The following is an 18,835-nucleotide window of genomic DNA, read 5'->3' as shown; positions in this document are numbered from 1 at the left end:
ACCCACAGGCATATAATGTGCAGGCTAATGCAGTAAGTGCTGCTGAAAGCGTGGGGAACCTAATGATGCCGGCGGGGCTTGTGGAGGGGGGAGCTCGCTCCTGCCGCACGTGCGTCAGAGCCTGGGAGGGAGGCAGAGTGCTGCACCTTGGAATAGGACGGGCTGCCTCATGGGGAGTGATCGCTGCTTCTTCTGCAAGGCCGAATCAATAATAATTGTCATCTGTGCTTCTCCACTATGGCACTCGCCCTTTACACCTCCCCAGACCGTAAGGGAACTCTTCTTCGTTAGGCTTTTTGTACTGAACAGGGAAACGTTCACCTAAAGGTTGAAAGTGGCTTAATCCTGAGACTGTGTTGTGTGGAGCCATCCTCAGGGGTACATTTTTATAACGTGCTAATGGTTCAGTAACCAGCAAGACGAACGAAATGCTTAGGCCTGTCAGCTAAAGGGCACTACAAGTCCTCTTTGGTCCTTAATATAGTAAGGATATTTTAATGGCTGGCATTCCTTCTCAGCTTTGTGACTTTCCATTCAGTTTATTTTATGTTACAGCTGTTCAGGAATTGTTAGAGCTACCAGTTTTGGGGGAGTCATGTAATTGAAATAAAAAGGTAATTTCTGCTATCACCCCCTTTGCTTTGTGAGGTGCCATCCCTCTCTGCTCCCCCAAAATCTCTTGTCACAGGGCAGGCAGGAACTTGCAAGTCTAGTAAGACTCAGTAATGAAGCTGAATTTTTTTCCCCCCAAGCCACATTTACGATCTGCTTCCTTTTAAAAAAAAATTAGATTAATTTTAATTAAGTAAAAGACCGTTAGCTAAAGCCTCTTGAACATGTAGCATGAAAAATAGGAAGGAAGCCAAGGAGATATGACTGCTGAGATAATTTCATCTTGCAAGTTGGGGCTCCAACTGCGCGTCCTTCAGCTTAGTTTCCAAACCATCTATTGACGTCCGAAGTGGCTTGGCACCTGGTGAATGTCACGGTAAGCTGTGCTGTCACCCCGGGCCTTGGAGTCCCTTGCGATACTGTGAGCACGGTCAGCAGAGGACACCTGTCCTGACAGAAACAGTAAGATGATCTTGTTGGGTCACAGAGCAAGGAAGCTGTGATGTGTCTCAGAAAATGTGTCAAAATTCATAAGCACTATAAACTACTTTATCAACAAGTGGGAATCGAATTAGCAGTCATTCATGTAAGGAGTTGTTTCAAATGCTCTCAGTGGAAGCAGCAGTGTATATTTATGGAGGACAGTTACCTAATTACTGGCCATTAATGAATATCTGTAGTCTCTAAACCTACTCAGGGAAGTGAACAATGTCAGATCAATTGATTTTCCCCTCAATTCTTTGTCTCTCCTTTCTCCCTTGCTCAATATCACAGGCCAAATTCTGCACTCTGTATTATAGGCAGAGAAAAACTATGTTGCACTACCTGTTGCTGAATCCTCTCTGTGTGGGATTTGTGTTCTGACCTGACAGCCCAGGTGCTGAAGCTGGCCTTGTGCCAGTTGCTGCTTCCCTCTCAGTCTGAAAGCCAGAACATGGGATCAGGACTGCAGCAGGGTAGGAAGGGAGATGCAGTTTTTCAGTACTACATGTTTTTACTGCCCTATCTTCCATGATGGGGTAGCTTTGTGGAGATCTTCCTTTGGCTTCATTTCCATTACTTATTAGCTATCTCCCTTTCCCTAAAGGATTAAGTAGATTACTTTGCTGCTAATGCCTAGATTGACTTCAGAGGTAGCTTGGATCCCGATATTAGTCTTGCACTTTGGTGCTTTTAAGGAGATTGCTGTAATGACAGTAAATGAAGCCAAATACAAAATGCTGCATTATAGCTTTATGTAGGTAGTGTGTATATGTATAAAAAAGTATATTGAGTTGCTACCTCACCCTCAAGATTTAACTGGAGTTTGCAAGACCATGGATTTACTGTTAACACAGAACAGCTGTAAGAGCACAGTGGATTTAAACTGTTAGAAACTTATTAAAATCCCTTTAGTGGTCCTTAGGCTTAGGAGGAAGAGAGAATAAGTTAGTGTTTTGACAGAGTTGCTAGTCTGACAAATAGCAGTGATGGAAAGAGTTTGCAGAATTGGGCTCTGAATTGTTAAAGCTCCAGTTAGACGTGAGCAACTGGTAATCTTGAGATGGACCTGGGACTTAGCCAGTCACAGTGAAGGGGTCGGTGCTGTCAGTGCTTCAATGACTGGGCACACTGTCTCTGCTGGTACTGCGCCTGTGACCGAGCTCTCACTGCTGTCCAAGGAATGGGCACAAAGGCAGCTTTGTTCCCTTCTCCTTGACCCCAGGGAGTCGGTGCATGGCCAGCGTGCCCAGACCATTTGCTGCAGAAGATCAGAAGCTCACTGTGGAGCTCTTGAAGAGGAGGATACAGGGGCAGTTGGTTTGAAAGTGCTTGAGCAGAAAAATACATTAATTTCATTTAACGTTTTAGGCAACGTATAATGGTCTCAGGATACAAATTAAGATTTATATTCAACGTTTGCTGCTCTGTAGGGTTTAATACTTTACTTTTTATTTTAGAAGTGATAACCAGGTGCGGATTTGAAGCACTACAAATGGTCTAAAAACTGAGCTGTGCTAAATTAAGTCTCCCTGGTTTTGTTTGGAAATACAAAGCAAGGTTCTCTCAGCTAATGCACCCCTACTCTTATGCATCTGATGCCTATAAGTCAAGTCCCCCATACAGTTCCACCAAGGACCATCCATTCAGTCTCTAAATAAAATGACTCTGTTGTCTTGTAGGCTGTTGTTTTGGCTTTCAGCTTGCTCTGTGTTAATGGCTTTTTGAAGTGACTTTTAAAAACCAAACCACAGTGTTAGCTTCTTGCATAGCACTCTAAGCAGATGCAAGAACTTGGCATGAAAATCAGAGAACACAGTTATTTGGTGGATGTAGGATGAGCCAAAGCACTTATCAGGGATCACAGTAGAACTTTAACAGCCTCTGCTGACTCTTGGAATGAGCCTTGTGAAGGTAAGGCAACTTCTTAATCTAATTTGGTGAACATGGATCCTGAAGGAAGGAGATTTATCAGCGTTTTGCAGAGCAGATGGCCGTGTATTGATTTGGATGGAACTATTTTCATTTCAAGTCCTCTCCAGCAGCAGGAAAAATATGATTTCAGTCTCATAGCTATATTTATGTCTGTAATTGGTGGTTAATACAATTCTGGCCAGGGTTTGCAGGATCATTTCTTTTGTTAGGCAGACAAGAGACAGCTTCATCCATTAGCGCTAATCCTATTTCACGGGAAGCTTGATGTTTAAATGTTAGACGGATTTGCTCCCTGATTGACAGTAACTATTGCATCTTTGTCCCCCTCTATAATTGGAGGAAGGTGTGGCTTAGGGTTGCATGGATAAGGGTGGTGTTATGGCACCTGCTACTGGGTATTTCTGGAAGGAGTTGGTTGGGATGCCAAATGAAGTCTGAACAGCTTTTACTTCATGGTTCCTGAGACAGTACAGCCTGAGATGAGTTGGGTTGCAGTGGTGCAAAATGAAGGCTGCTGTGTGGAAGAGATGGAATGGGATTTGTTATATGCCAATGAGTCACCTCATTGGAAGTCTGTCTGGTCGTTGTTTTCACTGATAAAAGAGAATTGTACATCTCAGTTGAGTGGAAGGGTGTGATCCCAGCTAGAATGGGCAAAGGACAGCCGGATGTGCATTCCTGCTGGGTGATCTTATTGAACACCAGGGGGCGCTTGTCTCGATTTTGGTTTTTCTGGTATAAGCCTTGGTCAAATGGATCAGTGTAACACTTGCCAAATGGCAAAGCCCAAAGGTATTTTTCCTCGAAAACAAGCTTTAACCGTAGTACTTGAAGTTTAATATGTACTTGTTGTGGGGGACCCTCCCAACTTTTTAAATTCTAAAGCAGGCACTGGAAAAAGTCACTCAAGTTTTGATTATAACTCAGAATTCCCTGTGGGATGGGTATGTGGGTAATCATTACAAACTACTGTAGGAAAACTAGCCGTGGGAGTGCCTGTGATCAACAAAATCAATTTGTTTTCTCTTTAGCCTTGAGGAAAATCATGCTTCCCCTTAAAAGGGAAAGGGAGGAAAATGAACCAAACGTAACAACTAGCATGATTCATCAGATAATTCTAGTCAGATGGCGAGTATACCTTGAGTTGTTATTTTAAGGACAAAAATCTATAGTAGTACATGTTAAACCCAGCTTAGTACCTCTTGTCGCTAAAGCACAATAGTGTTATGTATTCTGAAACGGGCTCATATCCTGGAGGAGTCTGAACTGTAGCCGGAAGTTACATCGCCCTTGAAAAAGGCTAAACATGTGCATTCATGGGGACTAGAGGACCAAAATGTGCCGCTTTGAAAGAGGATGATAATAAGAGTCCTACCAGCTTAAAAAAAAAAAAGGGTTCATTCAGAGGCATCACAGAGTAGGCTGACAGGAGGTGGAAGCAGCAGAACTTGTGCAGGAGATGTCTGAATGTGCCAGGGATTTAAAATTCAGTCTAAAATAAAGTTAGTTGCATGCAGGCAGAATGAATGTGGAGCCTGTACACTGTGTTCAGTGTGAGCACATTATGGGAATAAGTGATATTTCCATCTGAAATTTGTCAGAAAGCTTGGGCAAGCTTAATGCTGGAAAATAAGGAGTTTAAAGTAATTCAGATGAGTTCTTTACTGAATATGAAAGGCTTTTCGTTGTTAGGGGTTTCACCTGTGTTTCTTGTAATTTTCAACTTGCATTGGTTAATAAAACATCTGAAAAACTGGCATATGGCAAAGGTGGTGGTATGGCTGAAATGTGAAATGGTTTTCTTCTCAGGATATATTTTTGGAAGTTAAGGACCATTTAAATCAGTCATACCATTTATAGGATGTATTGTAAACTTCTAGAATTATCTTGAGTATAAAGGCAATAATGATAAATGCAGTTCAGTCATACAAGAGTAGAAGAGTGCTGGCTGATGTGTGGGTAGGAGAAACAGGAGCTGAGATTCAATTGAGATTGGCAGGTACTGACACGTGTGGTTGTAGCCCAGCCCAGCCTCCTGTGTGGGTTATGGGGAAGGGCAGTGCCATCCCCTAGACTTGGGTGTGGATGCTTGAGCCTGCGCAGTCCTGTTGGGCACCTGTGGGCTGCTGCCAGGCTGAGCCAGAGGTTTTTCCATCTGGGTGCTCAGCTCCTAGGCAAGAGCTTGGGGGTAAGAAGGAGGGACAGAACCTCTAGCAAGTTCTGAGCACACACCTGCCTGTTTTTCAGGTTCAGAAAGATTTTACTGAGAACAGATGCAGTGTATAGTGGTGTAAACCCCATGTTTCTGTGGAAGAGAAGGGTGAGCCACTTGTGCACGTGCTGCCCTTGCTGTTCCTAACTGGAAGATGCGGTTCTGTTACGGTTTCGGGTATAGCACTGTTGAGAGTGTGCTATCCTGTGCTCTCTCTGAACAAAATGTGTTTGGCCAGTAGCTGTTAAGAAGTTGCATAAATGTCTGCTGAAGACCGTGTTGGGGTTCTTTTGCCAAATGTTTTATATTTCCGTTACTGTGACTGCAATTATGACTTTTCCCAGAGTAAATACACAGAATATGAACATCAAGTTATTGAGGGCATCAAGTACTTTATATTTAGAAATCATTTACTATGGAGGAAAAAAGCAATAATAAGAAAAAAGATCTTAAATTCAATTACTGAAAGCCTAGCTGAGGCAAAGTGGGAACATGTCATCTAAATTAATATAACAAACAAAATCCATTATCCTAATTGTCATACCTAAGTTATAACTGCTGAAAAGTTGCTGGGGAGCAGTGGAGAGCAAGGTATGTGTTCATGATACGTCTGAGAACATGGAAAACTCATGTATTTTTCCTTTTTCTTTTTTTTAGGTAAGTAACTGAAGGGGACATGAAGAATTGACATTTAAATGGCCAGCATGTTGCAAAAGGTACTTTGATTTAGATCCGATAAGAAATGTGCAAATAATTATTTTGAGTATGTATTTAACGAATATTTTCCTCTTTTCTTTTTTTTTTCTTTTGCTCCTGGCACTGCCTAACAGTGGCAGAGAAGTTAAAGAACCTGGGTCTAGCTAGTTGACTGAAATAATTTTATTTGCTATAGAAGTACTAATAATAAGATGATGATGATGAATGAAATACTTAAGTTTATTCTTGAAATCTCTTTTTGCGCTGACGATCACTGGAAAGTCTGTTTTACATGCTGATTATAAAGTGATAGATGCATTGCATCTGATTTCAAAGACATGATACCACTAAGTAACTCTGAGAAAGCTAAACCCATATTTGATCCCTAAACAGCTCCTTCCTTGCCAGCCAGATGGATATGGAGGTATGTGAGGCCTTATCCTGCATTGGGAAATAGTGTCTGTAAATACGCTGTGAACAAAATGCTGGAGCTTCTGCTGGTGACGCCCACACAGAAGCATTGAAAAAACCCCAGCTATACTTCTTTTGCAATAGTTCTCCTACTGATTATTTTTTTACTTCCCTGATAATCGATTATAATTTTGTAGAATGTTTGTTGTCATGTTGCCGTCTGTGAAATCCCTTACAGACGGGAGAGCGTAGGTTGATGGGAGAGTGATGGTTACAGAGAGCAATTCCAGTTAATACCAATTAGGGATGGTAATGCAAAGCTGTTTGGAAGAATCTTCACAAAGGCTGGTTAAGGAAAGAAGATTCTGGCTTACAGAAATGTCAGCGTTTCCTGATTATTTCCATTAGAGTGCAAGTTATACTTCTCAATATTTTTGACAGCAGGTTGCAAAGAGGAAGACAGACCCATTGGTTAGGAAGTGTCTGGAGATGGACTCAATTTCTGATTTCAGTGAGGCAGAACTGAGGTTTATCCCTGAATTTCCTACTTCTGAAAGGATTATAGAGTCTAATGGATTGCGATCTGCTTTCCTTCCCTTGATTTTGAGTTAAAAACCCCAGACTATATTGGACACAAAAATTAAGTATTCTCTGACAAGATTTTCAGCTCAAGAATTCTGGTTCTGCCGTTTATAGATTTTGCACTATTGGCTACACTACTTTATCTTCCTCTGCTGTTTCTCCTGATTTTCCTTTCTCTGCATTGGGATTTTTGCTGACAGAGAAATGTCATGGAGAAACAAAAGCTTCACCTGAAGCTGATGTAGTGAATTGAGTTTGGGAATGTTTCAGTTTAAGAACAAATCTGTCCAACTGAAACTTCGGTTGCACTTAATTATTCTGATTTGCATTTTAAATATGAAGTATTTTGAAAGATGAGGTATAAATGTGTTGCAGCCAAGCAAGAAAACAAATCAATTTGTTTCTTTCCTGAAGCTTGCTGTAGTTTTACTGTCTCACAGGTCTTTGTGAACAGAAACATATCTATGTGTACGAGTTCTGCGTTCTATCAGTGAATAAGTGCCTTTGTGGGAATTAAAAGGTGTTTTCAATTCCCCAGAGAATTCCACAGCATCATTTCAGCCTTTGAAAAGAGAAAGTTCTTGGCTAACATTAAAACAAAATGTTGCTACTTGTGGCCACTTTAAATTTTTTTTTTTTTTTTTTTTTTTATTTTTAAACAATTTGAGGAGCTAGATGTTAAAAAACCTTCAGTTATGAAGGGGAGGCAAAACTTGCACTAATTTGGGAATGAGGGAGGAACCCACAATACAGTACAGTCATTGCTTTCTGCACGTGGAGTTCTGAGCACCAATAACGCCGATAACATTTATATAAAATCAGCATTAATTACTTGTTTGCTAGTTTTGTATAGCAAGCAACAATATGAGATCTGGTGCAATGCTTACTGAATGCCTCATCTATTTGCTAAGTGTAAAATGAATTCAAGTTGGTCCTGTAAGATTTATGTCCCATGGGCTACAGTAGGATACATTGTGGGGAAACAGATATAATGGTATAAAAAGATAGAATTAGAGTGATTTGCTTCAGGCAATTTAGTTTATTACATTTGACATCTCATAAGGTCTCTGAAACATAACTAGAAGCTTTCTCTTGGAAACATGTCGTGTCCTGTCTTAATGATAAGGAGTAGTGGGTTGTTATGCCTTTGCTTTAATTATGTACCTTCTATCAGAAGCCAGCAGAGACTCTGCTGCTGAGGAATAGAAAATTCCTGTATTTTTTTATTGGGAATAATATTATTATGCCCCGGCAAGTTTTCAGTGGTCATCTCAGTAAACCAGGCATAGCTCTGTGAGCTACATCATCATCATCTCCAGCAATATTGATTGTTGAAGTATAGATTCATGTTTTTCTTTCTCTATTTTTGTTTGGTACATTACGTGTTTGTCCGTTGAGCCATATGCGCAAGTCCGATCTCTCAATTAAAGGACTTTTCCATCTCAGTGTAATGCTCACAGTTCATTGAGGTAAATGCTAAACTACCTGCTAAGGTCAGGAATTCTCAAAAGGAGGTGAAAATCCTCTAAGCTTTCAGGTTCTGTGGGAATTTTGCCTTGCCCTTTAACATCACCAGTTTCTAGCCTGCGTGATCATGGAGGTACCAGTGGAAACATGGACTGCGTTCACACGGATTTCCCCAGAGGTAGGTGTTCTCTTTTTTCCCAAGATGCTAAGGACTTGGTAATCAAACCTCTTGTGTGTGTATCTGTGTTTTATATCCTAGATGAAAATGTGTTTATTTGCCATTGGTGCATAACAAGGTGGCCAGTGTTGTGCTAGGCAGCAGGGAAATGCTGCCATCTCTTTTATTCTTCAAGCTTTTGATAAAAGACACTTACCGTGTTTTTGGCACCTGGTCTTCCCAGCTTTCTATGGAGCTGGGCAGCAGGACAGGCATCATCCATTCTTTCCTTTCTTGTCTCTGGCTCGGCTGTAAACAGCTGCCTTTTTTCTTGCTGGTGATCCTGAACTGGGGCAATTCCTACAACACCTGATAAAGTGCTGAGAGAAGCAGTAATTTTTCTTTGGAAAACTGAGGCGACTGGTAGGGGGGTTCAACAGCCAACTTCACAAGAGGATTTGCCAGAGTCTTTTAAAATCTTTCCCATGTCTTTTCAGTAATGGAGAACCTCTGTGAATAGTAACTGACTGGCAAGTTCTGACAGATCTGCTTACTGGGAGACTTTTATTGTGTCTTATGATTTAGATTGTGTTTGCTGTGTCCTTTTGGTTTTTGAAACATCTGGCAAATTTTGTAGTTTGCCAGCATACTGCTCATATTGATGCCAGTAAGCTTTTAAAAATCATTTTATTTTCATATTCGTCATCATCAAGTAGTGGTGATGTGGGTAAAGAAGTTATCCAAAGAAAGGAAAGTTTTTTTTCCAGACCTCGAGCAGCTGATTTGCTTACCGAATAATCTTGAGTCTGAGTTGTTGTTTAATCCAAGCTGATTCTGAGTTCTTGGCTATTTGACTCTGTCCCACGCTCTGGTAGTGGCATTTTCCTTTAGATAACTTCATCGTCATATTAATAAAAAAGGCTGTAACTGGAGGCTGTGTGTGCTTGTATTAAGATTTTTTTTTTTTTTTTTCCTAGTGAGCAATGGAAGTTTTAGAACTGTCAGAAAGGCTCTTATGTCTGCACCTTTTATATTTTCCTGCTTAAAATGGATGCAGCACTTCAGGATTTCTTGTGTACATTAAAAGTGAAACTGCTTCTTTGAGATCAGTGTCTGAAATGCTTGTTTGCACAAACATATCTTTAAATTGTCTCTAGATACATAATCATTTTAAGTTGTGGCTGTTGTCTGCCTGTTTGGATTTTCTAAGGAACAGATATCTACATCTGAAAAAAAGCAGGATAGCATTTCACATTAACTGGTGTTTTTGTTGGCAGCCTAAGGGGACGTGAAAATTTAAATGGGCATAATGAATAAATTACCCTTTGACTTTAGGCTGTTCCTTCAAAACAGGAGTGGAATGGTGTGTGGTGAGTTTGCACTGCTTTTGGCCTCCGTGTATTTCTTTGTGGGTATGTAGGGGGCTCATTTTTTTCATGATGAATTTAATCCGTCATGATCTCTCTCCTCTGTCCTGCAAAAAGCAAGAAAAAGCATTTTTATGGGAACCAAAACGAGCATGGAGAAGTTGTGGTTATTTTCTTTTTGTCTTCTTGAGGTCTGTGAGTACAAAATGGGAGAAATTCCAGAGTCTCTATGAAGACTTAGAAGTATTTCAGGTTTGCTATTGATTTTCACATGGAATGCTTTCAGATGCTGGGCTAATTAGCAGCTGAGATAAATCCAACTGAAGACAGACTCTGCTCCACCAGAAATTGAAGCTAATGGGCCACGAAGGCATGGAGGATAATTCCAATGTCCAGCACTAGTCTGTAGCTAGACTGCTACCAGAAGGAGTGGGAGGCGGGATGTGCTGGCCAAGGGCTGAATGCTGCACGGCGACTCAGTATTCGTGCTCTGAGAGATTGTGTAGCCATGCTTGAAAACTGCTTCCACTTTAGTGGCTGGGAAGGAAATGTGTGTGGAAAGCATCTCTTGCTTGAAGCAGTCACAGTTTAAGAAGCAGATTGTATGTGGCCCTTTGCTGGCTTGTTGTCTTCTGATTTGGATGTCTTCCTTTTCTTTTTCCCTGGGAATAAAAATAGAAGGAAGAAGCCACTTCAAATAGGGGGAAGATCTCCCAAGGTGACTTTGCATTCTTTAAAAAAGAACCCAAAGTCTAAATCCTGAGGACGTGTCTCACATCGGCGTGAGCTTTTCCACAGCTTATTTTCCGGACAAAAAGTAAAACCTGACATGTGAAGCATTGACTGCAAAGAGCAACAAGTCGGCTGCCAAATTCTTTTAAATCTATATTATCCTTTTGGCCAAAACTGTATTTGTTTTCTTTTACCCACAAGCATGGCAGACAAAAGGACATTGTTTTCCCAGTGAGAGAATGGGTAGTTTTTATCAGCCAGACAAATTTCTTACATTCTGTTTATAAACATTTGTTCAGAAAACACTTCATTCTAATGCAGCTTTTGCAGTTTCTTTATTGTGCCAGAAGAGGTGAAAACATAGACCTGGCCACTTTGCAGAGCTACTTTTGAAGATATTCTCCTGGTTTTAATGTTTCAGACAATCTCAGATAAGGCTTAAATACAGAATATTGTTGCTTTGCTTTTCTCCATCCGTGTTCCAGTGCTATTTCTGGCACAGGTAGAGGTTGAAAATGGGCCAAGGCACACATACTTGCCAGGGTTTCAAACACCGCTGAAGGCTTGGGAGTGTCAAATGTCATCCTTTTGAGCTTGTGCCTACTTCTAAGTGTGTTTGTATATGGCAGAAATTTCTCTCTTAAGTCTTTAAGTGCCACTTAAAAATGTACATCTAATCTTGTGTCAATCTGAGTGTTTCATGCATGCTCTGCTCTCTCTGAAGATTGTTTCATTGGCTCTATTTCACGAGTCAATGGGAAATCCGTTGGAAGTGAGATTTGTGTTGGATACAAGTGTTAATGGTAGATGGTTTTGCGTAGACACTGTTGAAGACAAACCAGGTCAAGTCTCTTCACTCTTTTTGCTGTAATGGATAGGCCTGGGGTTTTCTTCCTTAAGTATCGGTGGCACGTAGTTAATACATCTGTTCTTATAAATCATTTGCTTCCCATGACTGTTCCACAGTGGCATGACACAAAAATTAAAAAATTATAATACCCCAAATTTTTTACTCTATTAAAAGTGAATGAGCTGAGGTAACCAAGTCTTGACCCCAACATACACCTTGGGTTAGGAATGCAAAGCTTTTAATGAACTGTCCGGATAAACCATATGTGTACTCCCTTCTCCTAATTTCTCTGGGAAGGCAGAGAAGGGCTGATATGTATTGCATATATTTTAAAAGCACTGTAAGCCTGCTCTGGTGTAGACACCACCCATGTTTGTAACATCTCTGGTGCAGAGGCTGCATGACTGCAGAGGTGGGAACCCAAAGGTAGAGGAAGTGATATTGATTTCCTTTATGTACTTGAGCCTTTTAGCTGAAGAAGCTGGAGAATGCTAGGCTGCTTTGCTGCCTGCTCGTTTTGCTCAGACTGTAGCCTCACAGCAGTTTGTCTCGTGAATTTGTAGCCATGAGAACAAATTATGATCTGCTGTAATGGTAATTATATTAACTAAAATGGTCATAAAATGATAGGGAGGAAGCTGTGTGTATCAAAGTTGTGCAATCAGTATTCTTCCCTAACATTTCTAATGGAAAGAAAATATCAGAGTGCGTGCGTGTGTATATATGCATGTGAGTGGGTGGAGAGCGTGTAAGCGTACGTTAAATAAAACAAAAAAACATATTCATGATCTGAGATCAGCAAATGTTAATGAACCTATAAATTCTCTGAGGGGAGTCAGCTGATGTAGCAGAGTTAAAAACTCAAGGCCCTTGGATAAAACACTGCCAGTGGTAGACACTTTCTGCTACATTTAGCTATTTTCCTTAGAACTCAGATACAAACAGCCATTTTATAGATGGGAATGTGGTACAGACTCTTTAAAGAATCTGTTTGCAGTTTGTTGTAGAAGAGATTTTTAAGCAAATCCAAACAGTGGATTGAAATCCAAACCACTAAGTAGGGCCTTTGGAATGCTGTAAAGCTGAGGTTGGTGGTTATGGAGTTGCAGAGAGCCTTTAGCTTCACCTTCTGACTGGAGGAATTGCTTGGGGATGAACTTGAGAGAACATGCAGTGGAAGGAGCTGCAGGGATCCACATTTAGTAACTGGTCAAGGAAAGCAGTTCATGGTTTATGGACTGATTCACTAGTTTTCCAAAGTTTAAAATGCAGTAGCAGCTGGAAAACCTGAACGTTGCTTAAGAATTGGAAAAATACTGAAGCAAAAGACTCATGTAGGATCTTCCATAAGTAATATTCAAGGTTGGGCAGATGTCCTAAAATGTATCAGAAACAGAACAAGAGACTTCCTGAGGAAGGCCAGTACTGTCTGCCATAACACAGGGGGTGTTTGCAGGGGAGGGGGAAGAAGAAATGATCCTCTTGTTAAGAAAATGGTTGATATGAAAGCACATGATGGGTTTATTTATATTCCCCATTAGGATGGTTACCTGGGAGCTGTCACTCGTGACTCCGCACCAGTTTGTCTGGCTGAAGGTTGCACTCTAAGATGGCCAAAAAATTACAAAACGCTTCTTTCTCAATCTTTCTATTTTGTTAAGTGATGTTTTAAAAATTACTTTAGTGATAGTCTTGAAACCATACATATGCCATTAATTAATGAACTGTTGCCTGCCTTGTCCCTCAGGCTGGAAACCTGAAATGAAATAGACTTTGTCTGGACATTCAGATGCAAACCACTTTTGTCATCCATACAAGCTGCATTTCAAGGTCTCTTTCTCAGTGTTTTATGCTCAACAATAGCCATAGCCTGGTTCTTGGAGAAGAGTAGGAACAGGGAAAGCATATCAGATACTTCCCCTAAAACATCTCCTGGCCTCCAGCTGTTTGTGGCTCAGGACTTCCTGAGCTCGATATTGTCTCTGTGATTTAATAACCCTCAGTGGTTTTTTCTTTCACAAACTTGTCCCTCCTTGAGCTAACTCCGTCCCCCAGGGAAATTCCTGCCACCACCTCTGTTCTGGCCGCTGGGCCAGGACGCACAAAGTCTGCTCTCCTAGAATATAGGATGTGTTTTTAGGTTCAGGGAGGAGAAATACAAGGTTTAAAGGGAGAAGTAATAATATTACAGAATATGGGTGGTTATTGGTACAGTTGAAATATTATTCGGAATACAGGCATATGGTCAAGAACAAACCCAAAACACTTAAAAAAGAGAATACCATGTACCAGACAGCAATCCTTATCCAAATGATGAGGCATTTGGGTCTTGGCAGTGCTTGACTGTTTGTCTTGTCAGCTCTCTTGCTCTCCTAAGCATGGCTTTATTTATAAAATATTAGCTTTCCAAAGGAAGCCATCAGGAAATGAATAACTGTAGTCACAGCTGGGTTTAAAAAGGGAAGATAAAGTAGGAAGCTCCACCCATTCTGTGTGCTGAGTGATGCAGGAGTTTTGTAAAAAAGCCGGTATTGATTTCATAACACAAGAAATTAATGTACTTGATTTTCTTATTTTTGGCATTACCTATTGTTCCTGTCTTTCATTTCAAATATTGATAATGATTTTTTTTTTTTGGGTACCTTCCAGATTTTAAAGTAACTTTGTTAAAGTGTAGGAATTTAGAAAATGTCACAAAAATGGGGGATTTGGCCTTATTCCATGGAGTCAAACCAATTCTCTTTGGGTAGGTCCCTGGTTAGGTAGGGCTGCTTAGCAGTGTATCCCACCTTTCTTCCTTCCTCACAGTACACCTGGGAGCACCAGGACACATCTGGGCTTTAAGGTACTATAACATTCAGTGTAAGCCTGGTTTTAGAGGCTTGTGACTTGTTCAGTTTTGGATCAATTCTCTTGGGGATAGCAAAAAGCCGAATAATCCCTGATATGGCAGCCAGATTTTTAAGGCTGTGCTCCAAATCATGAATATTCTACAGGCTTTCAGTGAAAGGGTGATGAGAATTTTCTTAAAATAAGCTGTTCTCCACACACAGGTTTTTTATAGCCCGAGAGTGTCAGCCTGAGATAGGTGCCAAGCACTGGGAGGGTTTTAAATTTGGCATAATAAGAAGCAACATGCCCGATACTGTAAATCACTGCACAGTCCTCAAGTGTGGCTCTCTGCACCACAGCAGTACCATCTGTTGGTGTAAGAATTTACTCTGGTTTGTCTGGTCCTCAATCAGGGTCTTTTAAGAAAATATTTTGCTGTTCTTTAAACAATTTCTACTTTAATTGGCGAGTGGGTGGAATTATGAAGATGCAAAGAGCTGAATTGATGTTTAAATAGTTTGGCACGTCATGGTATTATATTACTATTAAATGAAATATTGCCAAAAGGCATCTGTATAATAACAGGAATTGAATTTGAGTCATATGTGATAGTACCTTTGAGTAATATACAGGTCCAGATATTTATTTACGTACCACAGTGATTTTTCTATTACTATTCCTTTAAAACTCATGCTATCAATCTTTGGGATATGTTCTCAAAGCTGAGCTGCTCTCTCCAAACATTATGTATCAGTTAAGGGGTTTTTTTAATGTCCTTGGGATGAAAGCATCTTAAGATCATGTTTTTCCAAGGTTTGGGGGGTATTGTTAAGTTTATTTTTGAGTGTGTGACTGTTTTCATTATCTGTCAGTGAGTTTTAACCTCCTAAGAGGTATAGGACACAAAGAATTAAGAAAAAGTTTAGGAGTTAATTTTTTTAAAAAATCAAGTGTCTTTCATACCTTTCTTTAAACAAAATGAAAAAGCTTAATTAGTTAGTGCTGTTTAATGTACTTTATTCTTGCCAACCAGCAAAGAAGAAACTATATCTTGCTTATCATTTCCCTTAGTCTAAAGCCCCATATTAATGTAGTTACAGCATATAAGAAGCACTTAAAGCCCAGTGTGCCCAAATCCTGGTTTCCAGGGGAAGCAAAACTATTTATGCGGGACCAAAGGGCAACATTTCTCCCACCAAGGCCAGTGTTCTGGAATGAAGGTAAAATGGGAATGATGGTCCCCTGCCAGCCTGCTGGAGAGTGGGGACTGTGTAATGTTGTCACTAAGCCAGGGCAAGAAATAGCTTTGAAATAATTTTCTTTATCTGTGAACCAGTCAGGAAGCTGTAGCTGGGACAGCCGTGAAACAAAGTTATTTTCAAACACTGATAATTAAGACATTTTAAGTGTTGATTGCTCTGTTGTGTAGCTTACCCTTTAACATTTTTTTAAAAGAATATCCAATATTTAGTTAACAGTTTGTTTCCTGTGTTACACTTGAGTTGCTTCTTTTTGCTTAGTAATAAAAAGTGATTAGTATTTGAGCAAACCAGACTGTTTCATTCAGGAAGTGTCCACTAATAATTTTATTATTTGCTGCTGAGGGGATCATTATGCCGTGATTTATTTTTTTAAGTCCTTAAATTAACTCCAATTATCAGACAATTGCTATGCTAAAAACACCTGAAATTAGAGCTGCTGAGAGAGATTTCATGGTCAGTTGATGAAATCTTTCTTTAAAGATTGCTCTCAGGTGCATGTGGCAGCTCCACATGATGCACTGGAATTTAGTCATTTGAAATTCCAATTTTGTTCTCTTTGCCACTGGATAACTTTTGATCATGTATTTAAGCCTGGAAGGCTTTTTAGGATGTCAGATATCTTGACTATTTCCATTTGCTTCATTTTGTTGTTGTTTTAAAACCTGATCTTTTGCAGTGATAGAGAAAATGATGTGTCCAACAATGAGTTTGCTCCCGGGATCCTTTTAGTGGTGGGTGAGCAGTGACCAAATCCGTGGCTGTATTTATAGCTTGGTATTTGCCCAGCTCCCCACCTGGCAGCACGGGGTGAGAAACGCTCCCAGCCCTTTGGAAGTGTGGCCAGGAAAGGTTACTTAGCACGTTTTAATCACTGTACAGACACGGAGGAAGAGTCGTGTCTGCCTGCTGTGTATCGGCTTCCAGCTCAGGTGATTGGTGGCAGGGACAGAGACCTGCCAGTCCTGGCCATGGGTGCTGCTAATTGAGCCAGGGAGACTTTCTCTCATGTTGTGCTTCTTGGTTCTCCTCTGTTTGTTGTTGAGGTGGAAAGTTCAACCATTGCCCCTTTTTAATCGGGCTGCTTTCACATACCCTACTCTTGAGTGATGCTGGTTGACATGGAGTAACTCTTGTGTATGTTCAAGGGGGAATACGTAAATGTGTGACTTAGATACACACTGCTTGGGTTCCAGCTCTTAGGTGCCTGTAACATTAGCTCTTAAACCCAAATAATTGTTAGTTAGCATCGTTCTGTGAAGTTTAATTTTGTGTGGTTTATCGGGGCAGATGGGGGCCATTTCAAACCCTGAAGGGCTGGGGCTGGTGTCCAGCTGTGGGCAGCGGCATCTTGGCAGGTACTGCTGCCTGCTGGGCTCCAGTGGGGAAAGCAGGGCAGGAAAAGATCTGTTATACTGCCGTGTTCATGTTAAGAAACATCTTTATTTCAAGAGGTTTGAAACCAGAAAACCTGTGCAGAGCTTCAAAATAATAATAATGTCACGTCAAACTTGGGAAAAACTGCTTTCTGTGGTGCACGACGATTAGTCTTTGCTTGTTATGTTAAATGTGGCAACTTGGAAATACTGCACGTGAGACCTCAGTGACGTTTTCCCCCCCTCATTGTTTTATCCTGTTTTATGTGTCTCCATCATAAATGCGAGGGAATAAACCTGGTATTATTTGCCTTCAAATCTCTTCTAAAGGCAGCGTGTGCCTGCTTCGCCTCCCTTTGGCCGAAAGAGGGAGGTCTCTGCCTTCCTCAATCCCTCCTCCATGCTTGTAATGGAAAAGAGCATTTCAGATAATCCTTACGTATTTGAGAAGTCTCTACAAACCTGTATGAGATGGCACTTTCTGACTGAAACTTGAAGGTTTAACTACAAACTTCAGATGAGCCAGATTTGTGTGGTTACCTGGTTAACGGTGAAGTGTTACACCAAAGTATTCTTAATCTTGGAAAGAGCAAGAGGAAGTTTTCCATACACTTTTCACCAGTGCTCAAGAGATGATTTTTTAGAAATGAAGGGGAATATTATTGTTTAAAGTGTAATGGCACTTTTCCACTTGAGCTTTAAGATGAGTGCCGATAATTTGGTTTTTCAGCTGGAGGAAGTACGTAGATTTCTAATAACTACACAAACCCCCCCTGTTTTCTCTAATTTTCTGATAGATGCAGGGAGCTGTGTAGGCAGCACACTGAAGTGCTTATGGAAGTCTTGTAATTGTTGCCTACCATAGGAGAAAAATAGATTTTTTACATTTGCTTTTACCCAGGGGTGATGCAGCTGTAAGAAATCACACCTCTATCACACTGGGTTTTCAGTGCATAGGCATGACCCGCACGCAGGGTGTGTGCTGTGGTGAGAGCGAGCATCTAATTAGGAATAAAGTGCATATGGATTTTGTTCTGGCGCTCTATTGCCACCTTCTGCTCATCCATCTTCCCAGCGTGCTCACGATGCTGTTATGCGTTGCACCCAGGAACTTGCATTAGGGATGACATTTGATTTTACAGCATTTTAGGGAAGCCATGCCAAAAGGAAATGTCAGTTCCTCTTCTGGATTCCTGAATGCAAATCCCTGTTTAGATAAGACAAGGAAAATGTCTTCTGTAGCAAAATGAATGATAGTTTTCATCGTTTTGAAAACGAAGACGTAAGCCTTTTCTCTGGCACAGGGCAACTCAGTCTGACTGCCATTACCTTAAAAGCTCACAAATCACAAACTGAAGCATCAATGTTTGTGTATTGCATTGTGAATTGCAGAATCTGAGAGTAATTTTAGCCTTTGGACACTTTAATAAGGAATAGAAGCAATTGTAGAGGTAGAATTGATTACTTAAAGTGCATTGATTTGGTCTGAAGATTTCTACTTGGTGGTCTCTGGGAAATGTTCCCCTGAATGTTTACCCTTTTGGCATTTATGATTTATTCTATGGCCCAAACACTGACTTCACCTCCTGCTGTTCCATTAGGAGCTCAGGAAGAGAAAAATAGAAAATATCAGCTCCCTTGCGATACCACTAGTAAAACTCTGTCCTTTTAAAAATGCTGGGAATACTGTGCAGTTTAAATTATATCTGCAAGGCATATTAAGTCTCTAGTAAGAGTCAGGATGCAGAGGGAACAGAGGAAACTTGATGGTGTTCCTCACAGGTAATTTTAGCCAGGAGAATTGGATAGGAGGAGAATCAGCCTTGAAACTTCACAGATTGAGATCCACAGGAGGAAGCAGGTGTAT

At 40.7% G+C, this 18,835-nt stretch overlaps 1 protein-coding gene across 3 annotated transcripts in view; it reads left to right on the top strand.

The window, feature by feature from the left end:
- The window catches only part of LOC125326132 (ankyrin-2-like), a 277,846-nt gene that overhangs the window by 37,251 nt on the left and 221,760 nt on the right, over nucleotides 1-18,835 (top strand). The window contains exon 2 of one of the 3 annotated variants that reach the window (XM_048304014.1): nucleotides 5,897-5,955. The exons of the other annotated variants lie outside the window; for them this stretch is intronic. Coding sequence (XP_048159971.1) covers nucleotides 5,935-5,955 — 21 coding nt within the window. The 5' untranslated portion in view covers nucleotides 5,897-5,934. The remainder of the gene's footprint in view (nucleotides 1-5,896; nucleotides 5,956-18,835) is intronic. 3 annotated transcript variants of the gene reach the window in all.

Source organism: Corvus hawaiiensis, chromosome 5 (genome assembly GCF_020740725.1).
Source record: "Corvus hawaiiensis isolate bCorHaw1 chromosome 5, bCorHaw1.pri.cur, whole genome shotgun sequence".
Classification (NCBI taxonomy): Eukaryota; Metazoa; Chordata; class Aves; order Passeriformes; family Corvidae; genus Corvus; species Corvus hawaiiensis.
Note: the sequence above shows the minus strand (reverse complement) of the source record. Positions and strands in the feature narration are given on the sequence as shown.